We start from the raw sequence: 26,632 nt of genomic DNA on the forward strand, positions 1-26,632 counted from the left end.
CGACTCGGAAAGCTCGCGAAGCATTGTGGGAGACCACAGTCTCATTTTTTATTTGTGTTAGGTTAAGCTACACTGTTAGGCTAAACCAATTGCGTGCACGTAAGCTACGCAGATACTTTCGCAAGGTTGCTAGTACATAAAGATCTCGAAGTGGTTTAGCTAGGTTTTTACAAGGATGACCTTCCATCTAAAATCAAAGACCACCCACAACAGCTCCCTTTTACCTCATTCAGTGCTTATTATACACACCTTATGTCGTAGGACATATTGGAAAGTCACTATGCGCTACTGTTTTAACCCCCAATTTGTAGAAAGCTAAAGCTTATTTTGTAGTAGTATAAGCACCTAACGCATCTGATGGCTACAGCAGTCACACTTAGCTCAATAAAGAGACCTAAGAATCTTTATAGCGCGTAGAGACCGCTTATTAGATAGCTTGCAGCAACAGACGTCTTGTTTTCATAATCTAGGTACCTAATCTTAGACTGCTGCAATTTTCAAAAGTCGTATTTAAGTATACTCAGACAAGCTGAGCACATAAAGAAAGAGAAACCCCCTTCCCACAAGAGAAGGACAAATTCCAGGGTAAGGGACGTATGAACCAACTCAATACCAAGCACTAAGCCTCATCGTGACCTGAATAAACAGCTGAAGCACTCGCAATAGGATATCTGAGCAAGGCTTGGGGAGGGCCTGATAGCGGGATGCCTCCTGAAGTCACTTCTGATGTTTACAGAACGAGCTTCTCGTCGAGCTTGAATGCATTAAAGCTGGGGATGTCGTCGGCCGATGCGCCTGCCTCGATGAGTGAGACATGCTCCTCGGTGGCCTGGCCAGCCTCGGCAATGGCGGTGTAGTTGTACTGAGTGCCGTCGGCGAGGTACAGGACGTCAGGCTGGGCGCACCCTTCGGTCTCCTCGCCATCGCGGGCGTTCAGTGTCGCACCGCGGATCATCTTTCTGTTGTTGAAACCGTAGCCCAGCCCGCCAAAGGGCCCGTTACCCAAGCAGACGTAGTCGCGGCCGCCGCTGTCCTGCTGCTCGCGGGTGGAGCCGCAGTTGGGCCCGGCGTGGCCACGGGCCTGGATGTTCCAGTTGCTCGGGATAGCCCTGAACGAGCCGCTGGCGAAATAGGTACCCGAGTTGACGCTGCAGCAAGTGTCGGGATTCCAGTTGTAGCAGATAAACCCGCCGCCACTGGTGCTACAGCCACCCGCATACTCGAGGTGCAGGTCGATGGCCGAGGCGGCAGTTGCGAAGAGGCCTGAGACAAGGCTGACAGCGGCAAAGAACTTCATTTTGCTTGGTAAAGATGGAGAAATTGATCTTGAGAGTGAAGCTATGCAGGTTGCTTGATGCCGGTTTGGTTTCTTTGCTGAGAGGCCGAAGATATTGAGTTGGATGGAGGGAGGTTCAAGAGCTTCTACAGACAGAGACAGGAGCGAGCCTTTTATGCATTTCTGGAAGACTTTCATGACAGAGTCTTTGACGTCTCGTTGTTGCATCTTATCCTGTTGCCTAGTCTCGTCTACTGCTACTCTCCTCTGCTAGCTTCTCATGTAATCCTTTGTCTCTGAGGCTTCAGGGGTTACAAGCGAGAGTGAATTTGTGTACCAGCCTCCTTTGAATGTGTAAGAAGACGCACGATGTCGTAATACCATAAGCATGATGTTGTAATACTATAAGCACAATCCTACAATGTGCTCCTTTGCTTAGGTCGCTAAGGTTGATTGCATTTATTGTCTCTTGGCGGAAGAAGACAACGTAAAGCTATTGTGGGCGCGGCCCTTGGCGCAGGGTTGTATTGCAGCTAACTCCTCCGACTCGGGCACTCAGGCCACCTTCTCAGTCGAGGATAGCCCATGTCTTCCTCAGATCACTTTATGCTAATCACATTCGAAGTCATTATCCCATCGACTTGTAGATAGATATTTCTATGGGCTGCATCGCCAATCTCCTACGTAGATAGTTAAGCCATTTTCCAATGCCCTTTCCCACCTGAAAAGTGCTTTATGACAGTGGTATTGTAAGCATCTGTGGGTGATAATCAAGAGCCCCTAATACCCCCAGAACCAAATTTTCTTTGTAGCTTGTGGGGCCCTTTCTCTTACGTATCGATTTTCTTCATAACGCGAAAACTTTTCTCTTGTGTATTAATTGCAATCGCCAGATTGCGATGCTTTTTTCCTGGGCCATACTCGTTGCTTGGCCTAGTTCCCTTGAGACTAATCTTCCTTAGATTGTAATCATTAATTTCAATTATTATTAATACGTGCGTGTAGTCTGGCAAGAGCCTATCAAGACTAGCTTGTTGGATCCTCTTCTCTTAGACTTGCTTCTTACCGAACTGCTTCTTGGCACCAATCCTTCGGTTAGCAAGCTTAAAATACCTGCCGTTTTGGGCACCCTAAGCGCTTACGCCAAGGAAATTCTCGTAGGATTCTCTTTTCTACCTGCCTAGACGGATACGATATGACATTGTGAATGATGGATTATTAGCCTAAAATCAACCCCACAGTTACCTGCATAAACATTCAGTCTGTTGTCACAATATAAGTACAGTCATAGCAGTGACAACTGTATGTCCACTTTTGTCATCACATTCATGAGGTCAGTTATCTCTACAAGCTGTATGCCTTAATTAGTATGCCCTCTGTATTTAGTTAGCGACGCTGTAAGTTCAAATCCTAGACGTGGCCCTAGGTAAGTCACTAGGCCTAGTGCCTAGCATTTACGTAAGGCCTTAGTAAAGATAAAAGTGGAGATAGCCACCTGAGCTTTAGCGAGATATACCTGATTAAGAGGTAAACATATACTATAAACTTGTATCCGTATATACCTCTTGTTCTAGCTGCCAGGTGCCTGTTAGGCTACCTTGGTCCTGTTATACTGAACAAGTTGTAATATTATACTACCTCCTAAATGTGCTACACGACTGGCCTGACTACAATTTAAAGGAGATCCTTTAGAACACCAAGGGTAATATGTCTAAGGACTACGTAATACTTATAAACAATGTGGTTCTGCTGGACGAGAACACTCCTTGGCGTGCCGCTAGGCTAGACATAGATATGCTAGTGTCGCGATGCCTTCAAGACATCGCGCAGCCTTGTGGGGATCCGACTGGGACCAGGGCATCTATTAATCCGGTACCCACCGTTCTGATCCACCATAGAGACACGTATATCTGCGATCCGGCCTAGGCAGTCCAGAGCGTAGATAAGCAAGCCGTGTTCCTATGACTTTCCGTGATCAAATAAGTTCATCGTGATAGCTAGCTTGTCCTGCTGGCTTAGAGCGAACTTTTGAGGAGTAGATAAGGTCATTAATGATGCTAGACTGATCATGGTCAAGAGCGTTTCAGTGTAGTGCAACAACTGCATTCTTGTTTACAAACAGAAGTAGACTGGGCAAACAATTTACTAAACGCATAGTTAGAATTAAACTGTTACTATATACCCGCCTTTTTACCGTGATAAGGATGCTTAATACTGCCCGAATTCGTGCCGTCTGATAGAACGCCACTCGTCTAGCCTTTCCTTGCCCTCTCCATATGCTAGCAGTACCAGCGCAAATTCGTCTGCATCTGTAGATACAGCCTCGTCCATGAGTCGGGACAGCCCCTTGCGGAAGCGGATATGTCAACATTACTTTTACTTTTAATACATGCTAACCATGCCTGATGACAAAACAAATCCCAGACTCCGGCCTGGCAAGTGAAACCAAGGCTTCCAGGACACACCGAGAAACTTTGTTTCTTGATCAGGAACGCGGCCTCAGTCAGGTTACCGAGGATTCATATTCGGCGTAAAGACTCAGATAGAATCCATGCCTTCCACGCCGAGGCTGAGGTACTGTGTGCGCGCAGTTGGGTTATTCCTGGATGATTTATTGGTTCTCCTGGATCGGTACTCAGTCTAGAAGCAACATCTATCGTAGCTCGTCGCAGGGTGGCATGACACCACTTGGTGAGTGTGGATGAGTCTATCTCTGCTTGAGCGCAAGCTCTAATGTTGCCGTCAAAGAGGCAGATGCCCTGGAGTATGAAGAGCGCCTGTGTGCGGCTCAGTTGGGTGATGAGATCGAGGGCGTCATCTGCTCTTGTACGAGGTTGACGGACCACCTCAGGGCAAGTTCAATCGCGGTTCTTTTGTTCGCCGGCTCCGTCGAAGCTCGATATGCGAGCCACGCTGAAATGCTGCTCTTACAGGGGTTTTATGTTCGTGGCCTCCTCCCGATCACAATGATCTGGTATGGGTGGCGTGCTTCTCATAAAGTACATTACTTAGTCACAATTATGTCTTTAATGTCTTCTGACATGGGCGGGATTGGCGTCTTTTTGCCCTTGAGAGCATACATTGCGAATAGCTATCCAATATATGCTGCATCGCCAATCGCAGTAAACACATCTCTCAAGAGCCTAGTGGCACGCTCCTTCCACTAGCTAGGCCGTAAATATACTAGGCTTCAGGTCTAGGTTAGGATTACTGCTTACATAGACTTGCTTATTCACTTATGTCACTGCTACCCTTTTATTTCTACAACATTAGAGGTCGGCTACACAAAGGAGAGAGATTTATAGCTTAATAATTACTTGTCACAGAGCCATATAGTGGGCTGGGCACTCATATTGCCGCGCGACACTGCTTTCCGGAACGACTTCGTTCCGCAGTACCGACTTCGCTCTGTGAGCCCAGACATGAAGCAGTATTCAGGAACGACCTCTATTGTAACAGTATATAGATATAACAAGCCACTTTTAACTCCGTGAGCTGGCTCCTAGGAAGTTCCGTTTTGTAATATTAGTATTATCTTAGTTGTTAGGTATTTAAGTTTTAGTAACATCTATATATAAAATAATTAAGACTACTACAATACTCTTAAGCATTATATTAAATATAGCAAGATTCTTTATAATGGTATGCTAAGACCACAGTGACACAAAATGGATAGAACGTTGAAGACTTTAGGAAAACGAAGACAGTCACATTGCGTTATTAATTAGTTTTGACCTTCTGTAACGGTCCAGTTGTAGTTTATCTAAGGGAACTGGTTGCGCATGTAAATAATACCATCAACCATGTTGTTTCCAGAAGCAAATCCCGAGTAAGTCTCAGTAGAACTCTGTACACCGACGGACAGGGTGCCCCAGATCCAGCGGTTACTATTCTCATCAAGCTCCCAGAGAGGACCACCGGACTGGCCGCCCATTGTATCAGTATTGGTCCAGATGGGGCCAGTCGAGTCACAGTCGAACGTGCGAGGCTTTGAGTGGATGGTGATATCGGTCTGACGATACGGCCGGCGGCCGCCGTCCTTGTCGCCGGGGTAGCCGATATGGTAGAATTTAGGCTGGTCGAGCATGCTATGGTCGGGTAACTTGGCACCAAAGTATCCAACTCGGTCGCCGAGGCGCTGGTCGAGGGCATATATAGCCCAGTCACCCTTGGTATCACAGGCAGAGTTGGGTTCTTGGCCGGTAGTAAACAGGACGTTAGTGAGCTGCGCCTCGCCGTAGCGATTACCGTTATCGTATCCCGGGGCGAAAACGCCTGGGGTGCCGTCGACATGGCAATGCCTGGCCGTGAGAACGATACGGGGGCCAATCATGGCGCCGGAGCAAAAGACGCCGTTGGCAAACAGCAGCCGGCCCACGGCGATAAAGGGGTAGTTGGGGTCGTTCCAGAGGTGACGGTCGTCGACACCAATAATAAAGCGCTTATCTAGCTCGCCCACATCGTCCTCAGATGGGAATGGGGTAAATCCCAGGACATCCGTGGAGTTATGGACGAGCTCGTCGACGTTGAGGATTTGGACTTTGGGGACGGGTGCTCCAGCAGGGAAGCGCCAAGCGAAACTCGCGTCGAAGCCTATGGGGTGAACCTCCTCCTGTCGAACGTTCACAGGAGTGGCATTGACCTGGAAGCAGAAGGCGAGGACAGCCGCGGCCGACGACACCGTGAAGCGAACCATGGTGTGATTTGGAGAAAGACTCGGATCAGGTGATGAAAGTCAAGGGGGGTGCCAAGGGCAGATTGTTTGATCTCAGGGTGTGTTGAGCTATCCGACTGAGTAAAGACTTTGATCTAGTAGAGAAATCCTATACTTTATACTCGTCTGTTGATCCCCTCATCATAGACGAGGCCTGATCATTAGCTTATGTACTCTGCAGTCAAGTAGGTTCGGAAGCTCAAGCGGGCGTGGGTCGACGCACGTGTGGGCATAAGCCATCAACGACAGGGAAATTATCAGCCAATCTTGGAGCAGTTAAGACTGAGTCTCTATACAAGAAAAGAACTTCAGCGAATAGGGAGATCACGATATCAATTGCCAAGCAGGCGTCAATTCTGAGTTCTCGCCGGTTGATAGGGCATTTCCCCTAAGCTGTTTCCCTAATTCGTGGGCCCCCAAAAGCTACCTCTGTCATTGCCTGTCCAATGAAGGAACTTTGGTGATATCTGAGGAATGCTAACCTACCATGATAATTTCGAGGGTTAGCCTTCTGCCTTCAACAGCTCGGACCTGTAGCCTCGAGGTCAGCAATCCCTGAGATCCTTCCGTAGGGATTTTGACAATATCGATCCTACGACATGGGCCTCGAATCTTCCTGCCCACTCGTTCAATCTGAATCTCGTCATGGCCAAGGATTACTTGCAGGTTCGACTCCATATTTAGAGTAGCCATGGCGGCCTGGTCAGCTATTACCTTGTTACCTTGATAAGCTCAACAATCCCTCAGCAATTCAAACAGTCCTAATGCAAGATTAGTATAACTACTGAAACGTCCACTTGTGTATGCGACCTGCTTCGGTCCTCATACTCCGGCCTATCTGCTCTGGCATACTCGATCAGGCTTACAGTGAAAGATCACAGTCGTGTTGGCTGATAGTAGCCTGCACGTGCAGGTCCATTCAAAGCAGCCTGCAGTCAACGTGCCTTATAGGGCCGCCAGATTTGGAGACCTAGACCGCCCAGGGTCGCAGGATTCACTGACACCTGCCTTTTTTAGCGAGAATGTAACAACAGTGCTGACCCAGAGTCTCGCCAAGCCTTCTAGGCAACATCTTTGTCAGCGACGGCTTAACCTAGGTATTTATACACCGAAGCCCTTTTTAACTAGAGTCCTTTGGTGGACACTGGCGGATAGACCAAAGTTGACCGGACAAAGCGGGCTTACCTGTCAGATATTGAGTTGCTTTGCAGAAACAGAGCTAAACAGCGCATACGACGCAGTGTCGCGTAAATGTTACCCTAAAGCTAGTATTTACTTACCAAGCTTATGTCCTCTCCGTAAGAATAGCATAAAAAGGCTGTCTGATATACTGTGGAGCATGTAACTATCTCTGCCCTCGTACGCTGTGGGTCTCATGCCCCATTTAGCCAGTGGTAATCTCTGCGAAGAATACGGGTATTGTTTGAGAATTAGAAATTAGGGCCAGTTTTGACTATTGTGCTCATAACCCTAGTAAATGGTTCGTAAATGAGGGGTATGATTTTAAACCCTTGAACTATTACATAAGCATACCGCTTGTACCGAGCTTTTATCACTAGAACTGCTGTCCCTTTTTCATCTACTCTTTGAAAGTCCTTCGCTTTTCAATACCACTATCAGGGCGCATTACTTGCAAAAAGTGACATGACTTCTGCTACATGCAACTTAGTAGACACTAGTCGCCCCTTCAAATCGGTAATTACTTGCTTTCTAGGAACAATCTTCTAAAGACTCTGTTGCGCTTACATGTAAACTAGCGACCTGATATTGTCATACCGCATCTTAACGTTACCTTGCACAACCCAAGCTTGGTAAACCCCGGCTTTTACTTCCTTGCACCTTTCAAGAGCTATGTTTCGACACCAATGATATTTGACAGTAAGGGAGTGAGTTATATGTTATATGAACCAGCCATGTACTCAGGCTCACGAATCCAGGAACTAGTATGGGCTGGTAGCGACGCATACGCAGGGACCGAAGGAGCAGGTGCCCATGTCTACGATTTCCACACGTGCGACTTCCAGGGCTTACCGCATCTGTGCATGCTGCGCGGGTTCAACGACCAAGGCAACGCCAGGGGCCAGGGGATTATTCTTGACTCTCATTACCAGCCTGTCAAGCACGTATCAGGCGGAGGGCACACAACCTCGTGCGATCTTCATGAGTTTACGACTGCCGAATCCGGAACTACGTCACTCATCACTCAGTACCGGCGACGACTGTACGATTTAAGTGGACACGTCGAAAGCCGCGGCATGATCTGGATCCTCGAGGGAGTCTTCCAAGAGATAGAGATTGACTCAGGACGCGTGCTGTTCGAGTGGAGATCTTTAGATCACATCGACCCAGCTGAAAGTCAAGTTCAACCTGGGCAAGGAACCCGGACAGCACCATGGGATTATGTCCACCTGAACTCCGTTGAGAAAATGCCTGATGGTAATTACCTCGTTTCAGCAAGGCATACTTCAACAATTTTCAAAGTTTCCAGCCGCGATGGAAGCATTATATGGCGTCTTGGTGGATCCAATTCGACTTTCGGGCCCATTGAACCAGCAATCTTGTTCCAACATCATGCTCGCGTGCTAGTGGATGACGCAGATACTACAAGAATTTCATTATTCGACAATGCTCGTCGCCCAGCTTTCAAACCCGAGCGGCCATCGTCCGGCTTGATCGTACTGCTTGATCACCGAACAAAGACAGCCCACATTGAAAAGCGGTATTCTGGACCGGGAATTGAGTACACGTCCAAGATTGCAGGTAGTACACTTGTCCTTCCCAACGGGAATGTTCTTGTCGGCTTTGGCGACGCAGCCTGCTTCACGGAGTATACTAGCGATGGGATACCAGGCTTCAAGGCATGTGTCCGGGATAATTCGCTCGGGACCCTTTATCGCGTATACAAAAGCTCGTGGGTTGGTGCTCCGCTCAATACGGTAGCATTGGTATCATTCTCCCAAACACCTGCTTCATTGACAGCTTTCCATGTTAGCTGGAACGGCGCCACCGAAGTGAAGAGTTGGAGAGTTTACGGTGCTCTGCATCCAGATGGTCCATTCTCGCAAATCACCCAGGTGCCCAAGAAAGGATTTGAAACCACAATTACCACGGAGGATCATTACGTCAAAGCATATGTGGAGGCAATTTCCTCCACAGACAAAGTTCTTGGAAAGTCAGACGTGGTAACAACATTTGTGCCCTCTAAAGCTGCTGGCATACGATGCGACGACATATGGTGCGCAGAACCACTACACTGCCTTGTGCCGGGTCGAGTCACTACCACCACTGCCGCTACTAAGACCTCTCATCCTAAACTTCTGCAGGTTGCCGACGGCTTGCAGCATATACCTTTTTTTCAAGCCCTTCTCTTGAACTTCGTTGTTACTTTGATCTTGGTTATTTCTGTTGGATTGGTGAGAAAGCGTACAGCTTTCAAGCGATGCTTAGGTCGTATATTTTGACTGCAAAATTGTTGTTATGTCTAGTAGCCAAGACTAAAACTTTTTACTTTATGCGGGTACTATTCGGGAATAGCATATAGACATCACAGTCGAAGAAAGAAAAAGGCTAGCACTCATGGAGATTTGCGCATTGAAGACCGTAGGATACACATTGGCTGCTTTCTACGACGAGCTTACAGGTGTAAGCAAACTCTCTCAGGACAGAAGAAACAACAGCAAGCATTCATGAGCCTACAGAATACTCATTGTTTAACCTTGGTATAACTGGACAGTGCCAGAAGACTAGATACAGTCAGTGCCTGGCGCTGTGGCGACTGGCGAAACTACTTGAGAATACAGTCACGCATGGGACAAAATAATTCCTCGCCTCTTCATAGCTTTACATGCGTCCAAGCTGACATTTGATTGAGGCTAATCTTCAGGGCCTAGAGCCAAAATTGCAGTTGTCATCCATCTCTAGAACCTCGTCAGGTGAGCAAAAGAGTAGATTAGAGACAACGTTCGTAGTCCTTGCTGGCCCTAGTGTCTTGGTTGCAGATCGATTAGGAATCCAGCTCGGCAGCAGCCTTCTCCTCGTTGGCGTCAGAGGGAGTGCGCTGAGTGTAGATGTAACGGGACTCCAGCTCGGCAGCAGCCTTCTCCTCGTTGGCGTCAGAGGGAGTGCGCTGAGTGTAAATGTAACGGGACTCCAGCTCGGCAGCAGCCTTCTCCTCGTTGGCGTCAGAGGGAGTGCGCTGAGTGTAGATGTAACGGGACTCCAGCTCGGCAGCAGCCTTCTCCTCGTTGGCGTCAGAGGGAGTGCGCTGAGTGTAAATGTAACGGGACTCCAGCTCGGCAGCAGCCTTCTCCTCGTTGGCGTCAGAGGGAGTGCGCTGAGTGTAGATGTAACGGGACTCCAGCTCGGCAGCAGTGGAACGAATACCTCTGGAGACGGTATCACTCTTCTCCTCTAGATAAGAACTGTTAGCAAATCTAATATAACAAACAATAACCGTTTGAACTCACGGGGCATAGGTGCCGCCTGGGCCAAGGAAGCCAGGGCAAGCACACCTGTGCAGAGACCGCGTGCCAACATGACTAATTGATAGGTTTGGCTGGCAAACTGTTAAGTTGAATACTGTGTTGATTGGTTGACTGTGCTGTGGGAAACAAGGTGTGGAAATTGACGCGAAATAATCTGATAGACTCGTGGCGCGATCGTCTTGCTATTTAATTAATACCTAAATTCTTCCAGTTCAACCTCCGCATTACTTGCTGTTTTGGTAACCCGAATGCAACACTCCCCTCACCTTCAAGTTTACATAACAGCCTTATCTTTCCAAGCGAGATATATTACATGTGGACTAGCGATCCGTCGGTGACGGGGTATCTGACTCAAGAAGGAGGACTGCTACCCACAAAAATGAGACAGACCCGCACACAAACCTGTCCAGCGAGGCCAGTATGCTCTGGACCTTGTGGACCGTTGCTCACGCACGGCTGATGATATCGGAGTTGTAAACTGAACCTATATGCAAATGCATGTATCAATTGCCATAGGTAAGTGGATTAAGATAAACAATATGTCGCGAGGTGATATAAGGCGTTAGTTGTGCTGCCCACAATTAACGGCGTCGTCTTTTACGTAACAGTTATAAGCCTAGTTTGCGCTGCGTGCCTCAATATAGTACAGCCTTTAAGCTAGCGTCTGAGCTTCATAGACCCTACGGGTTCAAATCCCGTCAAGGCCAGGGACAGGTCGCAAATACTTTACCTACCTAGATAAGGCAGACGGCAACCACCTAGACTTTGGCGAGATATACCTAATTAGAAGGTTAATAAGAGTTGTAGCAGTCTCTGCCCTAGGGGAGTTCAGAGTGTGTACCTTCAGGGGGCTATACTATGTAGAGGCTTCCTTCCTAGAGCAGATCCACATAAGCGGGGCTACCTGTGATCTGGGGGGGTGTGTCACGAGGTGATATAAGGCGTTAGTTATGCTGCCCGCAATTAACGGCGTTGTCTTTTGTGTCACACAATATAATATGACCAGTAGCTCGGGGCCATCTGGCATTGCAAGACGGAACCATTGTATCTCAATCCCGCTATCTTATTCGACCTGAACATCTTTTTCTCGAACTCTTGGTTTAGCGGCCTTCCATCTTTCAACATTGAAAGAGAAAACACAGTCAACGCAGCATCATGGGATTCCGCAGAAACGGCATATCGAAGCCATTTACCGATATATTCACTAGCGATAGTGACATTGATCGTCGAAATTTATCACGTACTGTACCCATGAGAGTCCTATGTCTAGGAATGGGAAGAACGGGCACAGCATGTACTTAGACCCCTTTTGCTTATGATCACACAAATGACTTTATTTTAACGCCGAGGCAGCACTTCGTTCGGCCTTGAAACAGCTGGGGTTCGAGGATACATATCATATGATGAGCGCCAGCGTCGAGAATCCCCCCGATTGCTTGTTGTGGAGCGAAGCTCTTGCGGCCAAATATGACGATACTGGACGCGCTTTTGGAAAAGACAAGTGGGATGCTTTGTTGGGGCACTGTCAAGCTGTATGTGACTGGCCCGCGGCTTCGTTCGCGGGTGAGCTGGTCGCGGCATACCCAGATGCGAAGGTTGTCCTCACGACGCGAGATGTCGAGACTTGGTTCAAGTCCACAAAAGCCACTGTTAACTGGCGCGCCAACGACCGCTTCCTCAAGGCCTTGTCCTACGTCGATTGGGCTTCATCGATGTACTACCCAATGCTTCGGAAATACTGGGACTCGGTCTTCATGGGCGATTTTGATAAGAACGCCAGGGATGTTTTTCTGTCTCATAACGAGCGAGTCAGGAGTCTCGTGCCCCCCGATAGACTCCTTGAATTCCGCATGAGTGACGGTTGGGAGCCACTTTGCAAGTTTCTTGAATGCCCCATTCCTGCAGGACCGTTCCCACATGTCAACGAGGGGGATTCATTTATCAAGCGCGTTAGGCGGCGGAATTATCTCCAGATGTGTAATGTGATTTTTCGCTGGTGTATATGGACATTGACTTGCTGGATTCTGTACACGCTTACACGAAGCTTGGGAAGTACTAAGTCCTTTGACCATGCTGATACCTACCTGTAAACGACTTAATAGCTACTAAATATATTTTGTGTTTAGTTGACAAACTTCCATAATCGATGGTCTTTGGAATCTTATCCTAGCAATCCTGCAATGCAACCATTGGGCAGCTGATATAATAAGAGATAATAAGGTAGTATCTTAGGTAGCGGTTAACAGGCAGACACATTGCGGGGCAGCACTTGAGTCATCAAAGTACCTCTTAAAGTCTCTCGCTTAATTCTGCACAGACCTATGCACAGACCAGCTTACCCTTTTCCTATAGAAAAAAGAAGAAAACAGAGATATCTCTATTAGCTTAAGGTACATCTAGAATTTAGTAACATAAATTAACTTTTTAGAGAAACTTACCCCTAGAGATAGTCTCCTATATATAGAGGATACTAGGTATAGTATAAAAGGTGTAGTATATACTATTAAAAAAGCTTTTTTTTTTCTTGTTAACTTAGTGTTAAAAATTTGAAGTTGGTGGTGTGGAGAATTTGGAGTTGGTGGTGTAGGGACAAAAGTGACTTAAGAGGAGGTGGGTCAGTACTTTGAGATAGTCTGAGATACTAAGGTTTGACCCGCAAAGTGTCTGCCTGTTAACCGCTACCGTATCTTAAAGGGGTACAGGTAGAATGCTAGAGCGATTTGGTCAGCGGCCAGTAGGTTAAGCCTATTTCAGAATGCATTATGTCAGTGCTAGCAAAAACAGTATTCTAACTTAACTAACTAATAAGAAGGCTAAGACTTAGAAAGTTACATAAAGTTAAAAACTTCTTAGATTTAAGTAATATAAAGTTAAAGTAAAATAAAGGTAATAGCTATAATTAACTTTAAACTTATTATATTATATAACTTATTTAAATAAAGGGTAATATTCTTATTATAATAGTAAATTAATATATATTACTACTGTGAACACTCGTGAGATTTGCTAACCACTAGTGAGCTAGCTAACGGCAATAGGTATCGCAGCTGCTGTAAGAGGTATAGTGTGCTGGCAGAAACAGGGATCTGTATATACCTATTTTCTTATGTAACGGTTGTGTATGTACTAAAAGCATGCTGGCTAGTTGGCAACGGAGGGTAGATAGTTTGACCGCCTTCTATATTGAGATCTGTGCTATCAAAATCCACTAGCTGCTATCAGTAGGTCGCTAGCTATATACAGCTAGCTGGCTCACTAGTGGTCGACGAATCTCACGAGTGTCTACGGTAGTACTCTTTAAAGGTTAAATATAAGGGCTTAATCTTAGGTAACATAGGCGTCTGTTAGCAATAGTGGATTTACAGTAAAGATACAGAGTAGCGTTTTTTGCATAGGTTATGGACATGGGTAGTAGTTGTAGTGGCAGTGGCAGTGGCGGTGGTGGCAGTGCCTTCTAGATAGGGTTAGTCTCTGGCCGCTGAACAAATCGCTCTGGCATTCTACCTGTACCCATTTTAAAGAAGAGGAGACTGGCTGCGCGTCAAGAACTTGGAAGTGGATACAAGACCAGTTCGGGCTGTGCTATGGCGATCCCAATATTGGCGTTTCATTGTGTGATGGAGTCAATTACTAGGGTTTGTAGTCATAGCCGCGCAAAGCCTAATTGATAGCTATCTCACCGATAAACATGGCGTCACGCCTACTTTTATGCTCACACCAGTGCTCGTCACGGCAGCATCTGGCTCATATCCTGCTGCGCAACCGGCTTCCAACTGGATACGATCTGAGACGACTATGCATCGGACGTTATTCAGCCTGCCCTGGGCGTACCTGCCGAAAGACAAGGCAGCGGCCGTAGCTGTGATAGCATCAGTTCGTGTTGTCGACTTTTACCAGATAGCAAGCTTCCAAACGTGTGTGACGCTTCATCTCCAGTACTTACAGCCGGACCTTTCAACAACCGAATTGGCCCGTCATGTCGGCGTGGCTCAGGGCATGTTCACAGCAGCACAAATTCTCTCGGCGCCGATATGGGGTATCGCCGTTGACAGAATCGGCCGGAAGACGGTCATTCTTATCGGCCTCATCTCCACGGCCATCGCCTGCGTGGGAGTGGCTTTCGCAAGGTCAATCGGGGCCGTAGTCTTCTGGCGGCTTCTGGCCGGGGCCACCAATGGCACCGTGGTCGCCGCTCGAACCGCCATGTCGGACAACCTCCCTCCCCAAAGTCTGCCCGCGGGCTTTTCCCTTCTGGTACTATCGTTCCATGTGGCCAATGCCATCGGACCATGTAAGTTGGTCTTTCGCTCACAGAACATACAGATAATTCCCATCCCTGTTTCGCAACAATAACTTGAAAACATTGAGAACCTCGGCTGATGTTTCGTGCATAGTGATCGCCGCTGCTTCTATGGGTCCTCATCTTGGATGGCTCTCCATCTCGGCTTCATCGGAGTCAGGAAGTGCCACAATGGCGCATTGGGAAGCCAGCAATCCTTACACAATGCCAAATCTCATTAGCGCGTTAGTGTTGACGGCAGACGCGCTCTTGGTTTGGTACAAGTTGAAGGAAGTGCACAATGTCACTCATCGGGAATGGCACAAGCTAGTGATCAGATCACATGACTGGATTCGACAATGCTTTCACCGATACAAATGGCAGTACAGACCAGTAACAAGATACAACTATGAACACCTGATTGAAGCCAGCGATGCCGTGGAGATGCAGCGGGATGAACCTCAACAGGATTCGGAACGCTCAAAAGAGCAAATGGAGCCGATATGGAGGCTAAAGTTCCTCATCGTCTTGTGCACAGTTGCTATATTGGAATTCCATCTTGGGTGAGTTTTCTCCTCTGGCCAACCGTTCTTGGAAGTTGTTCTTCCGTTTAGTCTGTCACTAACACAGTTGCGGAAGTGCCTTCGGGTCACTCTGGCCTTTGTTCGTGGTCGCCGACCGCCGCAAACCCGAAGCTCCAGTGAGGCTGCCGTTTGTCTTTTCTGGCGGACTTCAACTCAAAAACTCGGACATCGGACTCGCTGTAGGGGCTTTGGGATTTATTGGTGTGATTTTGCAACTCACTGCGGTACCCCATATCACGACCAAGTTTGGGGCGGTGCGGGCTTTCAAAGCCACCCTTCCGCTGTTCCCCGCCAGTCTTTTCATCGCGCCATACTTGACCTTTCTTACTCCTGATAGTCCTCATGCTCTGTGGCTAGGGCTCCTATTGGTTCTGTTCCTCCACGTGCTGGGCCGGTCATTCGGGATTTTAGTGACAATCCTACTAGTAAACCAGTCAACAGCGCAGCCATCCCGCCGCGGAACAGTTCACGGAATAGCAAATACAGTAGCAAGCACGTTCCGCACTGCGGGCTCAATCGCGGGCGGCTCATTGTTTGGGCTTGGCGTAGAACGAAATTTAGCTGGTTTAGGTTGGTGGATAACAGGTGGTGTTAGTATTTTGGGATGGGCTTTAGGTCCATGGGTTTAACAGAGTAGCTGGAATGGCTAGTAAGCACTAGGTTACAGTATTCTCTGGCTGCAGAGGGATGGCCACAACTGTATGTTGATTTACTCCCAAGATCGCTATAGAATTCATGACATTTGCGCCCCGACAGTTAAGGTGAACGCAAAATGGCTAAACGGTTAATGGACTTGTGCGGGTTGACTTGATCTAGACATCACTATACTCACCTGGCTGGTGTCTCTGTGGTCAGGGCCAAACGTGTCAGGGGCCGCCGTGTTCCCTAGCTATCAACGACGTGCATTTAAAGTTATTTAAGTTATACAAACGTAGCCCTGTAGTAGTAGTCTATACTCTAATGTGTAAGGTTTGTTTGATATGCTTCTTACTCCCTAAAAATTCAAGGAGAGGATAAGTCAGATGGAGAAAAAAACAACATACAACACCAGGTATTCGCTGGTCGTCACCGACCCAACTACTAATCCGGCCCTCACTGGCTTATCTATGGGAGAGCGGACGGGATCCCGAGTTCTCCAGTGGGTATGGTCGTATGTGCTAGACGACGATACTCCGTATACCTATATAGTGCCGTGATATTCACTTACAGATACGATCTATGCTACAAGTTTAAATACCGATGCTATTCAATGTATGAATCGAGCAGGCTACCTCACCATTTGTCTAATGCTCCCCCTCCCACTCTTGGACAGACGAACAAAGAAACAAGACATATTCTTCCCTGGCACAATCAATCAAGTAATTGATCCGCAGGCAGGCTCCTACATGCTAAGAAAGTGCAGAAGAGCAATAAGATGCAGAAGCCACCAGCTCGCGCCACTGATGAGATAGCACTCAAGATTCGCCCTCAACGATAGGTGCTTGACAACATGCAAGGCTAACCCCAAGCCCATGACATCCTCCCCAGCGTTGGCGGTGAAAATGTCGGCCGACCTCACGCGGGATGTTTAGGTGAGCAAGCCTTTCACTCAGTCATGTATTTCCTGCCACTCGATATCCGGGCTCTGATTACTGCTCGGAATAGAAAACCATTGACCTAGGGGGTTCCTGCCATTACGGCTAATATTACTTTTCCTCTCAAGAGATCTTATCTCCCATATGTGTCCCCCAAGACAAGGTTCTCGTCTGACGCCGTGACATGACCCCTACATGTCAAGGTGCCTTGCTTGATCTCGATCAACAAACAATTCTTGCCAAGGGCGGTCTTCGTCCTCTCATCAATGACCTTGACGGCAGGAAGAGGAAGCAAACAAACAAACGAACAAACACCCCCTGCTTCAACAAGCCGGGCACCCCACACCTCCTCGCACCAACCGCAATCCACATTTACCATTGGCCTCGGCTGAAAGTGAAGCCCAAAGGGCCAGGGGTTTCTGCAAACAAGACCTGTTTCCTTGTTTCCCCCTTTCCCTGTTTTCAAGCTTCTTGACTTGCATCTTACCATGCAGAAGTACGAGGCTCAGGCGCCGATCAAAAACACTACCCGATGGCTCCCTTGATGTCCGATGCCGACGCATCTCGACACTCATCCGGCCTGCCCTGCGAAAACGCCCTCTTCTTGGTGGATGCAAAAGAAGCGACGCTACTTCAATGGCCCGTTACGTCCAATCCCTCCACACGGCCGTGCAGCAGTCCAGCCGAATCCCCCCATCGAGAGTCTTCAACCTGCGCCTCCCCAAAGACAACGTTGACGACGCCAACGCAGCCATCGAAGGGCAATCTACGCTTCACGAGGAAGCGCCTTTCTGAATACACGAAGCATTATCTCGGCCACGTCCAATCACATCTGTAGGTGCTAGGTGAGCTGGAAGCGGGGAGCGCTCCGTCCAATAAGGAAGATATGTGGTTTAGGCTTCAGGTAGAACGAAAGCTACTGATGGATTGGCGGGTGCACTATTTGACCAGGAGATTCAGGAGTGAATTTCAAAAATCTAGACAGAGTGGCGATGTGGTATCAGGGACAATAAGAGAGGACGGGTAATAAACATGCTACCATTTCTGTCTGTTCCTAACCAGCAGATGAATGGTTTCCTCTTCTTACTCTGTTTTATGTCTTTTTCCCATATATATCATTTGCACCTAGGACGGGCCATCGTGCTCATGTATTCTCGCCTGAGCAGAGTCGCAGATCTGCCGTTCGCCAGACTCATCTCTCCCGAGTTTTGTCATCATTGATAATCCATCATGGGAGTCAACCGAGACAAGCGCCAGCTAACACACAACGAGCCAGCAAACATGACATAAGCCCAGCAAAATTTGAGAATCCTTTATCTCCTATCTAACAGAAAAAACCAACATCTTGTCAGGGGGGGAACAGTGTATCAGCTTTCTTGCAGCATCATCAGCGGACCACGACCATTTGGACCTGAACGCTACCCATTTTAAGTGTCTCGACAGCACAGGGAGACAACAGGGCCTACTGCCAATGGCATAAGCACACGGCTTATGCAACTTCCATCTTCTGATCCGTGCGACGCTAAAGGATAAGTTTGCGTACAAGCATCTGTAGATATAACAATAACAGCAGCCTGGTCGTAGCCCCTACGTCTACCCTACCACTCAAAAGCAACATCACTCATTTGTTCCAGGCATCTAGCAACAAACCTGTGACACGTCACTTTACATTCCGATAACCTCCAAATGACTGGCTGGCTCCTTTTGATTTGTGAACCTTCGTCACCGATGGCAGGTCTCCTGCATCAGCTCCCATTTCCCAGCAAGTCTAATTGGCCTATGACACCCAGCGCTTCCCATCAATAATTCAATGTTCAGCAAGGGTTCAACCATGATGGCGTGCTGAACTACAAAGAGACGCGTACTGCCCATAATATGTACCACGTCGTACCTGTCACAATATTTCACTCACCGCGTCCCTCCAATCTTTCTAATTTACCGCCCTGCTGTCCCTGTACGATCAAGCATAACCCTGTGAGTCAATCCGACGATCTATGGGGGTTTATCCCACGATCAGCGGTTACGGTTAAGGAGAAATTGACGCAGTGAGTATTTCTTGATGCATTCTTCCCGTTATTTGCGTCCATACGAATAGTATTGCATAATGCTGCCATGGTTGCTCTTTCATACGTAGACCAGTCGACCCCAGCTATATCGGAGATCACGCCATCTGGCAATGCCTCGAACAGTGGATGGAGCCACCCGTTTGCGGTAAAGCTTTCTACTTTGATACGCGTGGCGATTTGACTCTGAAGGTTGGGGATAGCGAAAAAGATCAGCCGCGAATGTACGAGTTGATAGTTTGCTCGAGACCTCTCGCAAGCTGGTCTCCAGTCCTCCGTGCGATGCTCTTCACTGGTTTATCCGAGTCTCGGCCCAAGGGTGAGGCACCATGAACAATCGAGATGCCGGAGGATTCTGTATCTCCCATCTTCCTGGTTCTGAGCATTGATCATGGACACTTTCAGCAAATTCCTGAGAAACTTGACCCGCACCGTCTGCCTACGCAACAGAACTGATACATTAATTCCGTATCAAAGATGAGGGTCAGCTCTTAGACAGTGATGGAATCTTTTTCGACACTTACTTGTTTCACGTACCCCCAGGAATCATCTGTAGGTTCAAAATGTTTGTTTTCGCTCACATCTGACCTACTAATATCCCACAAGTCCGTATCAAATCAACCAGGGAGAAAAGTATCAATAAAATGACCAGAACACTTTTCGCTGCCATACATGACGCGATGACCATATCTACAAGCCTCAAAAGCAACAATGTCAGTGCCCATCCAAATCATAGTTCAGAAAGCACAGAGTGTTGCAGCCGAAAAGATTCTCGGAAGTCTCATTCCACAAGTCTACTGTCTTGATATGCACGATTTGGCACTGCTGCAAAACGTCACGCCGAAATATCTTGGAAGCATCAATGAACTATCTCTTGCATTTCAAAGCATCAATGTGTCGACGAGTTGCAGATATCCGAAGATGATCCATGATGCAGCCCAAGATCTCGTGACAAAGATGGAATCCCCCGTCACTGAAGACCACCTAGAATATTTGCAGAGTCAAGCGAAGAAAACGGGGGTTTGATGCCACTCCATTAAAGATTCTCGGCTGTATTCACCAAACCCCGAATTTCTGAGGATTACAGGGGCTGCTGAAGACTTTTGTGTATAGGACGATCTTGGGGCATTGGCGTTGAACATCTAGGCTGAATGAACTTGATCATAAAGCTTAACTAAGAACTGGACACAAAATGTACGGAAGGCATTCTGACTTCACACCTACGAAAACGAGCTGTGGCTGAGGATAGAGCATGTATGATTCAAAGGCCATGATTGTGAGCGGATGTTTGTAGAGACTCTGCTATGAATTCCGGATTAGCTAAATTGCGAGACATTAATAGATTAATAAGACTTTTGGACAACAGGCACTTCCACGCATAGTAAGGAAGAACCATATTAGCAGGAGATAGGGATATCTTTGAAGCGCTTGGATAAAACCCACAATTCTCTAGGGGATTGTTCCTTGAGAGGAATCAGACAAGCTGATATTGTCCCCCCCCTGTCAACCCGAGAGTACTGTGCACACTGGTCTATGCAGAGTCCAGCAGACAGTGGATTCAGGTGATAACACAACTATCTTAGAGGCAAAAGGGATAGTCTTGGCCCATCCTGACCCGGAGCGCAGCGTAGGAAGCAGGGTGGGTTAGACTATTCTAACCCTCCCCAGCGGAGCCATTTTAGAATTAAAAAAATCTAAGAAAACTGGACTTGAACTGGATTTGAACCTGCAGCCTTTAGGATATGAGGTTTATTGCTGTTATCGCTGGTATCGTGCACAGTACTCTCGGGTTGACAGGTGGGGGACAATATCAGCTTGTCTGTAAACTCGTTCGTTGAGATCTTCTCGCTTTCTCGCAAATCGATAATGTATCATCTCTTATCATCTATTGTTTAAAAACATATCTACATATGCACCAAACCATACATTTTTAGTACTACATCAGGGTACTGCAGATGATGCCGTAACTGATGGTTTACCTAATTTCTAGAAAGAGTCTACCACGATAGGTGAAGTCGTTGAAATGAGGCTGCGTGTGGATATCAACGCCCCCCCGTTGGTCAGATCAAACTATCTGATGCCTGGCCTGAAAGATGCCGAGATGAAAATTGGGAAGGAGCTGTTGCAGTGATTTTGAGCTGGTGATGTGACAAGACAATCTTTAGACATTCATACCTAGATTAAAGACATCAGGAAAATGATGCCGTTAATTTCAATAGAGAAAAAAGAGGCGTTTATTGCGTAGGAAAAGGTGATACTGCTCTTGGGAGTATTTTCATACTGCGACACATTCATTCATCTGCATCATTTGCTTCGTCATGTATAGCGTCTGGCTCAGTGTCCTGTGGGTGATCGTTTCGAACTCGGACTTCTGCAATATAGAACATCTCTGCGTGAATAATTTACACAATGAACCCCAGCACATGCAGCAAATGGAGGTACAGGAACAACAATCACACCTTGACGAGCATCGTCAGTGTCCGCTACCACTAAGTCAAAGCACCCACATATGAAACACCCCCACATATGGAACACCCATAAATGCCTCATCCCCCACCACCTCCTTCACCACCACCAACTTCAAACTATCATCACTTTTTCCAACCTTTATCAAATTACCTCATTTTTTTAGAATCCCTTCCTTATACCCTAATAGTCTAGTATACTAAATATAAGATTAATTAGGTAATCTAAGCTATTACTAATAGCTAGGGACTAAGAAGGTCTACTATTTAATATAGTATCCTTCTTTTAACCCTTTGTAACTAGATGTATAGTATTTAGCCTAGAAAAATTACATTTAAAGACCTCTAGTAACTATTAACTGCCTAAGAGACTAGCCTAGCTACTTAGGTAACTAAATAAGTAGACCTTAGGCTACTTTTAACCTATTAATAACTAAAGGACTTTGCCTATTATATCCTTTATACTATAGGGGATACTTAACCTCTAGGCAAAAGGTAGATAAATAGCTTTATTTAAAGGAACCTATTTATTAAGGTCTAGAGAAGTTAATTTATTAATTTAAGGTATATTAATAAGGTATTTACTAAGGTTATTAAGGACTAGTTTAAATATTTTACTATACCTTATATCTAGGCTATTAAACTAGCTAATAAATATAATATAGATAAGACTAGTATTCTTAAAGGTAAAAGTAATAATAGGCTAGTGCTAAGTAAGGCTATAATAAAGGCAGTAAAAAAAAAGTAGCCTAGATTATAAGCCTAAGTATTTATTATTAAGTGTATATTTACTAAAGGTATTCTTATTTATCCCTTAGTTATATATAAGGGTAAAATAGTTTAGTAGTAGTAGTTCTCTCTAAATCTAGGCCTATATAATAAATAAAAGTTTATAGTAATAAAGAATAAATAGACTACTAATATTACTACTATTAAATAGCTATAAAGAGTCTTTTTTCTTTAGACTAAGCCCTCTTAGCTTAATTAAGCTAGACTTTTTATTCTAGATAAGTATAAAAGCTATATAATAATAGATTTTATATAGTTATACTATACTAATAATATTTATTTTTTATTCTTACTACTATATACCTTTTATATCCTTTAGCTACTTAACTAGTTAGTCTTTAGCCTTATTAAAGTAGTATATTAAAAGAAGCTTAGATATCTTAGTTAGTAAATTAACTTTACTATTATAAGTAAAAAGAACTTTTTTTTTTACTATTAAAAGGCTTACTTAGCTAGTCTAACTATTAATAATATTAAGAGTAACTAAAAATATACTAGGTTATAGCCTATTAGTATTATAAAGCCTCTAATAAGCTTTTATCTATTACTAGATATATTAGTACTATTAGTACTATTAACACTAGTTAATAAAAGGGCAAAAGTAGCCTATAAGGCCTAGGATATAAAAGAATAAGTATCTACCTTATTAGTAGTTAAGTAGTCTATACTAAAGAAAGTATAAGACCTTAAGAATTAACTATATTTATTTAGCTAACTAGACTAACTAAAGTAAAATATTACTATATAACGCTAGCTCTTTAGAAAAGTTAAAAAAGGCTTTTAACAGTAGTCCTTTAAGTTAGCTACTACTTAGCACTAAATAGAGCTTCTCTAGGCTAAGGTTAATAATACTATTAGCAGGAAAAAGAAGGCTATTACCCTAGATCTAAATATAAAGTTTATAATAATTAAAGAGGTATAGTAAGCCTAGCGTAAGGCTAGCAATACTAAAAGTTAGCCAGATAAATCTAGTGCATTAGAATTACCTAGTAAGGCTAAAAGCTATATTATTATTGCATCTAGAAAATGTTGATAGTTAATTGAAAAGGGTGGTAGTTAACATGATGGCGATGTTTTAGGTGTTCCATATGTGGGGGTGTTTCATATGTGGGTGCTTTGACTTAGACCTTAATAAATTTATTACAGAAGTCTACCAACATGTCCGCGTCATTGATTAACTTCATCATGCCAACGTCCATGATCTTGAAGACCGCCCATAATGTAATGGAGGCTGATCGAGTATATTTCTATTCCCCTGACCTATCTGCAGACATGATCATCAGCCTGGTGAGTAACTTGTTGTTGAGTGCCTTCCTTTCTCACTGACTAATGAGAGCACAAAGGCAGCGCCTATCTTGTTCTAGGCGATGTGTCTCCGGACCGACTTTGAATCTGCCGTCCAGCTGATGGCGTCAAAGTTCGAGATGACGCTCGAGGTGGTGACGCTCATTAATAGTGTTCTGTATCCAAGTGGGTGCTCCGCAGCGCTACTCCGGTGCCGCTCCGGCGCCACTGCGGAGACCCCGTCTAGCCCGCCAGCCCTACTCTGCCATGCGGTAGAACGCTTAGATAAGCCTATCTGGGTATATGATGGCAGGGCAGCAGATACCGTCCACTCATTCTCTATGACATCTCCAAATCAAAAATTACAAACAAAGAAAAAAACTAGCAACCGCAACTAATGAATGGATGGGGAAATGCCCCGGGTGTTGGAGCATGACATCTTAAGACCCCACCCTACAACTTGGACTACCCCCTAAGTTGGACTATGTGTTTACATTGACTATTTTCCCCCTTTTTTGTGCTTTTAGTAATTAACTACCTTTTATAAACTAAAATATCCTAGCAACAAAAAATCAAATTAATTCTTTTGAAAATACTAAATGCTTTAGAATACTAAACTATACCCCTAAGTTACTTAAAAAGGTAATTAACAAAGTCCTTACTAGTGGCAGCTATTATAAAGCAGCTAGGCGCTAAGGTATCCTATATATAACACTTTACTGTTGCCTTTAAGGTACTACGTTAATTAAAGAGGCTAAAGCTAACTATTAATAGCTTAGTTAAATATAGGAAAAGCGCCTTATTAACTAGGCTTTATCCTAGGAGGCCCTTGGCTTTACACCTAGTTATTTATAGGTTAAGGAGATAGCCTAGAGAGTCCTTAGAGCTAGTAATAATTTATAGTTATTAGGCAAAAAGTAGCTAGAAAGATTCTTATAAAGAAATCTAGCTATAAAGACCCTAAGGGTAAAGAAGATTAGCTCTAAGAGGATTAAGTATGTTACTAAAGAGAGGATTAAGGAGCTTTTTTACTTACTTATACTCCTTATTATTAAGGATATCCTATAATATCTATAATAAAATATAGATAAGACTAAGATTACTAAAGGGGAGGCTTAATAGTCTTTAGTACTAGGGAAGTCTAGTAAGTAATCTATATATATCTAAGTCTTTAAAGCCTACACTTAGACAAGTATTCTTAAGTATATCTCTATAGATAGTAAAAAATTACCTCCTCTAGTTATCTTTAAGGGAGCTTTAGTATAATAACAGTGGTTTCCTCTTAAACTTAAATCCTTTACTTAATAGTAGTTTATATTATTAGAGAATAGCTAGACTTTAAATAAGATAAGCCTTAACTAGCTTAAGACTATCTTTATCCTAGCTATAATACTAAAGGTAAAAAAACTTAATTCTAAGACTTTTTTTATTATAGATAGGCATAGGAGTTATATATCTAATAACTTTATATAAGAATACTTTTAGTAGGATATTTACTTACTTTACCTACTACCTTATACTAGCTATATTACTTAACTTTTTAATGTTTTAGTTTTTTTTCCCTTAAAGTAAGCCTATTAGAGAGAAGTCTTAGAGGTATTTATAGACCTAAGTAGTACTCTAATTAGGAAGTAGAACTTTCTTTACTATTATTTTAAAGTATTAAGAGAGGCCTTTATAAAGAGGAACATCTAAGTAAGCTAGTTAGTAATAAGGTTATAGCCTATAAATATAGCTTAGCCCCTTATAAGTAAATTTATTAACCTAGATAATAATACTAATAACCTAAAGGCTCTAATATAGGATCCTAGCTTCTCTGCTAAGCCTAGTATACCTTAATAGTTTATTATTAAAACCCCTTAAAGGTTAAGAGACTTAAGGAGGTATTAGAGTCTATAGGATCCTTAAGGGGAAGATAATAAATAGGATTATAATACTTAAAGACTACTCTTTATAAAGGTAAGAAAGTAGCTTAATAATATAAATACTATACTAGTAGAGAATAGTAAAAGGATATAGTTACTTAAGGCCTAGCTAGACTATATAAAGAAGTATAAAAAGGGTAAGGTTACTATTAATCTAAATACTTGCTTTACTACTATAGAGAGTATTATTATAGTAAAGGAAAAGGCAGCTAAGGAGTAAGCTAAGGAGGAGGCTAGGAAGGCAGTAATTAAGGCAGCAAAGGCACTAGCTAAGGCAGAAAAAGTAATAGTAAAGGCAGAGGCAGCAAAAGAAAGAGTAAAGGTAAATCCCTCTTTGTAATGTAGATAGTTTAGTATTTATATAGGTTAATCTATATAATTAATAAATAGTGACTATTAGGCTAAAATGACGATTTTTTTGTATGGTCTGACTTGGGGGGTGGTCTGAGTTGTAGGGTGGGGTCTTATTGATTGTTTCTTGCTGACATAATCATACTTAGATAAGTGGCACACTCTTCTGGGCGACTTGAGTGGACCTTCAATTACATAAGCGGCCAGGACAGACTGCCCAACTTCTGATCACCGGTTGTCCCGCCAACACGGATCACATTCCAACATCATTCAGCCTCAGTTCTTTGGGCTTCATCAACCGTCCATACTTCACCACCTGGCCTGCCACGACATCGGAGGAAGCTATGTGCAGTATTGATAACTGTCTAGAACGCATCGACGAATGGCTGCTGGCTCTACCAAGCGACAAACTCGACCTCACAAAACCGCCCAACACGGTTGCTTCCCCGGCCATCACAGCAACTCGCGCGCCATTTGTGTTCATGTAGTGAATCGACGCGGGAATGACTCTGATAAAATGAATCTTCACGTAAATGGGTGGCGAGACAGGTTTATGACCCTCTGTGTGGGCGTCAAGTCTTCGTGGGATAGCACGCGTGTCTATGAGATGGGCACCTCGTTTGCATTCCCCGTTGCGGCGGGCATTGAGGGCAATGCTCTCGGATAGGCCGCATAAAGCGAGAAGCTGGGCAAGTTGTTGACCTATGAAGCAATGAATTCAGGGGAGGCCGACGGAATAACGAAGTCACTTGCACAACTGCTGTCAATTGAACGACACAGAGGTCACTATATAGCTCCGTGGCACCTATGAAAGCCTGGCGCAATCGACAACTACATATCGGTG

At 44.9% G+C, this 26,632-nt stretch overlaps 8 protein-coding genes across 8 annotated transcripts; 5 read left to right on the forward strand and 3 right to left on the reverse strand.

Annotated features, from left to right (window-relative positions):
• Positions 1-450: 450 nt before the first annotated feature.
• LY79DRAFT_564325 (uncharacterized protein) lies at positions 451-1,502 on the reverse strand. Its single transcript, XM_060558639.1, has one exon. The coding sequence runs from the start codon at positions 1,472-1,474 to the stop codon at positions 731-733; it is 744 nt and encodes a 247-aa protein (XP_060410492.1). The 5' UTR covers positions 1,475-1,502; the 3' UTR covers positions 451-730.
• Positions 1,503-5,039: 3,537 nt separating this feature from the next.
• LY79DRAFT_495712 (trypsin-like cysteine/serine peptidase domain-containing protein) lies at positions 5,040-5,831 on the reverse strand (the record flags this gene model as incomplete). Its single annotated transcript, XM_060553337.1, has 1 exon — positions 5,040-5,831. A coding segment is annotated over one exon (792 nt), but the record flags the coding sequence as incomplete, so codon positions are not given.
• Positions 5,832-7,590: 1,759 nt separating this feature from the next.
• On the forward strand, positions 7,591-9,668 carry LY79DRAFT_661829 (ASST-domain-containing protein). The gene is made up of 3 exons (XM_060562799.1): positions 7,591-7,685; positions 7,748-7,876; positions 7,928-9,668. Exons 1-3 carry the CDS (start codon positions 7,635-7,637, stop codon positions 9,449-9,451), a joined length of 1,704 nt encoding a protein of 567 aa, XP_060410494.1. The 5' UTR covers positions 7,591-7,634; the 3' UTR covers positions 9,452-9,668.
• Positions 9,669-9,812: 144 nt separating this feature from the next.
• LY79DRAFT_638684 (uncharacterized protein) lies at positions 9,813-10,526 on the reverse strand (the record flags this gene model as incomplete). Its single annotated transcript, XM_060562299.1, has 2 exons — positions 9,813-10,373; positions 10,457-10,526. 2 exons carry the CDS (start codon positions 10,524-10,526, stop codon positions 9,994-9,996), a joined length of 450 nt encoding a protein of 149 aa, XP_060410495.1. The 3' UTR covers positions 9,813-9,993.
• Positions 10,527-11,399: 873 nt separating this feature from the next.
• LY79DRAFT_652152 (P-loop containing nucleoside triphosphate hydrolase protein) lies at positions 11,400-13,932 on the forward strand (the record flags this gene model as incomplete). The annotated part of the gene is made up of 3 exons (XM_060562573.1): positions 11,400-11,768; positions 11,828-12,449; positions 13,896-13,932. The coding sequence occupies exons 1-3, from the start codon at positions 11,630-11,632 to the stop codon at positions 13,930-13,932; spliced, it is 798 nt and encodes a 265-aa protein (XP_060410496.1). The 5' UTR covers positions 11,400-11,629.
• A 259-nt stretch (positions 13,933-14,191) lies between these two features.
• On the forward strand, positions 14,192-16,083 carry LY79DRAFT_564329 (major facilitator superfamily domain-containing protein). The gene is made up of 3 exons (XM_060558640.1): positions 14,192-14,765; positions 14,869-15,316; positions 15,393-16,083. Exons 1-3 carry the CDS (start codon positions 14,270-14,272, stop codon positions 15,964-15,966), a joined length of 1,518 nt encoding a protein of 505 aa, XP_060410497.1. The 5' UTR covers positions 14,192-14,269; the 3' UTR covers positions 15,967-16,083.
• A 2,703-nt stretch (positions 16,084-18,786) lies between these two features.
• On the forward strand, positions 18,787-19,307 carry LY79DRAFT_582552 (uncharacterized protein; the record flags this gene model as incomplete). The annotated part of the gene is made up of 2 exons (XM_060560266.1): positions 18,787-18,956; positions 19,046-19,307. The coding sequence occupies 2 exons, from the start codon at positions 18,787-18,789 to the stop codon at positions 19,305-19,307; spliced, it is 432 nt and encodes a 143-aa protein (XP_060410498.1).
• Positions 19,308-25,898: 6,591 nt separating this feature from the next.
• LY79DRAFT_564331 (uncharacterized protein) lies at positions 25,899-26,533 on the forward strand. Its single transcript, XM_060558641.1, has one exon. The coding sequence runs from the start codon at positions 26,171-26,173 to the stop codon at positions 26,453-26,455; it is 285 nt and encodes a 94-aa protein (XP_060410499.1). The 5' UTR covers positions 25,899-26,170; the 3' UTR covers positions 26,456-26,533.
• The last annotated feature ends 99 nt before the right edge of the window (positions 26,534-26,632 follow it).

Source organism: Colletotrichum navitas (genome assembly GCF_030913465.1).
Source record: "Colletotrichum navitas strain CBS 125086 chromosome Unknown LY79scaffold_67, whole genome shotgun sequence".
In the NCBI taxonomy this organism is placed as follows: domain Eukaryota; kingdom Fungi; phylum Ascomycota; class Sordariomycetes; order Glomerellales; family Glomerellaceae; genus Colletotrichum; species Colletotrichum navitas.

Excerpts from the sequence above, each read along its gene's own strand:
- LY79DRAFT_661829 (XM_060562799.1), top strand. The coding sequence starts at position 7,635 with ATGACTTCTGCTACATGCAACTTAGTAGACACTAGTCGCCCCTTCAAA. Across the intron at positions 7,686-7,747 it reads CTAGTCGCCCCTTCAAATCG|CGACCTGATATTGTCATACC; the intron begins GTAATTACTTGC and ends CATGTAAACTAG. Across the intron at positions 7,877-7,927 it reads TGATATTTGACAGTAAGGGA|GAACTAGTATGGGCTGGTAG; the intron begins GTGAGTTATATG and ends TCACGAATCCAG.
- LY79DRAFT_564325 (XM_060558639.1), bottom strand. The coding sequence starts at position 1,474 with ATGAAAGTCTTCCAGAAATGCATAAAAGGCTCGCTCCTGTCTCTGTCT.
- LY79DRAFT_564329 (XM_060558640.1), top strand. The coding sequence starts at position 14,270 with ATGCATCGGACGTTATTCAGCCTGCCCTGGGCGTACCTGCCGAAAGAC. Across the intron at positions 14,766-14,868 it reads GGCCAATGCCATCGGACCAT|TGATCGCCGCTGCTTCTATG; the intron begins GTAAGTTGGTCT and ends TTTCGTGCATAG. Across the intron at positions 15,317-15,392 it reads ATATTGGAATTCCATCTTGG|TGCCTTCGGGTCACTCTGGC; the intron begins GTGAGTTTTCTC and ends CAGTTGCGGAAG.
- LY79DRAFT_564331 (XM_060558641.1), top strand. The coding sequence starts at position 26,171 with ATGGCTGCTGGCTCTACCAAGCGACAAACTCGACCTCACAAAACCGCC.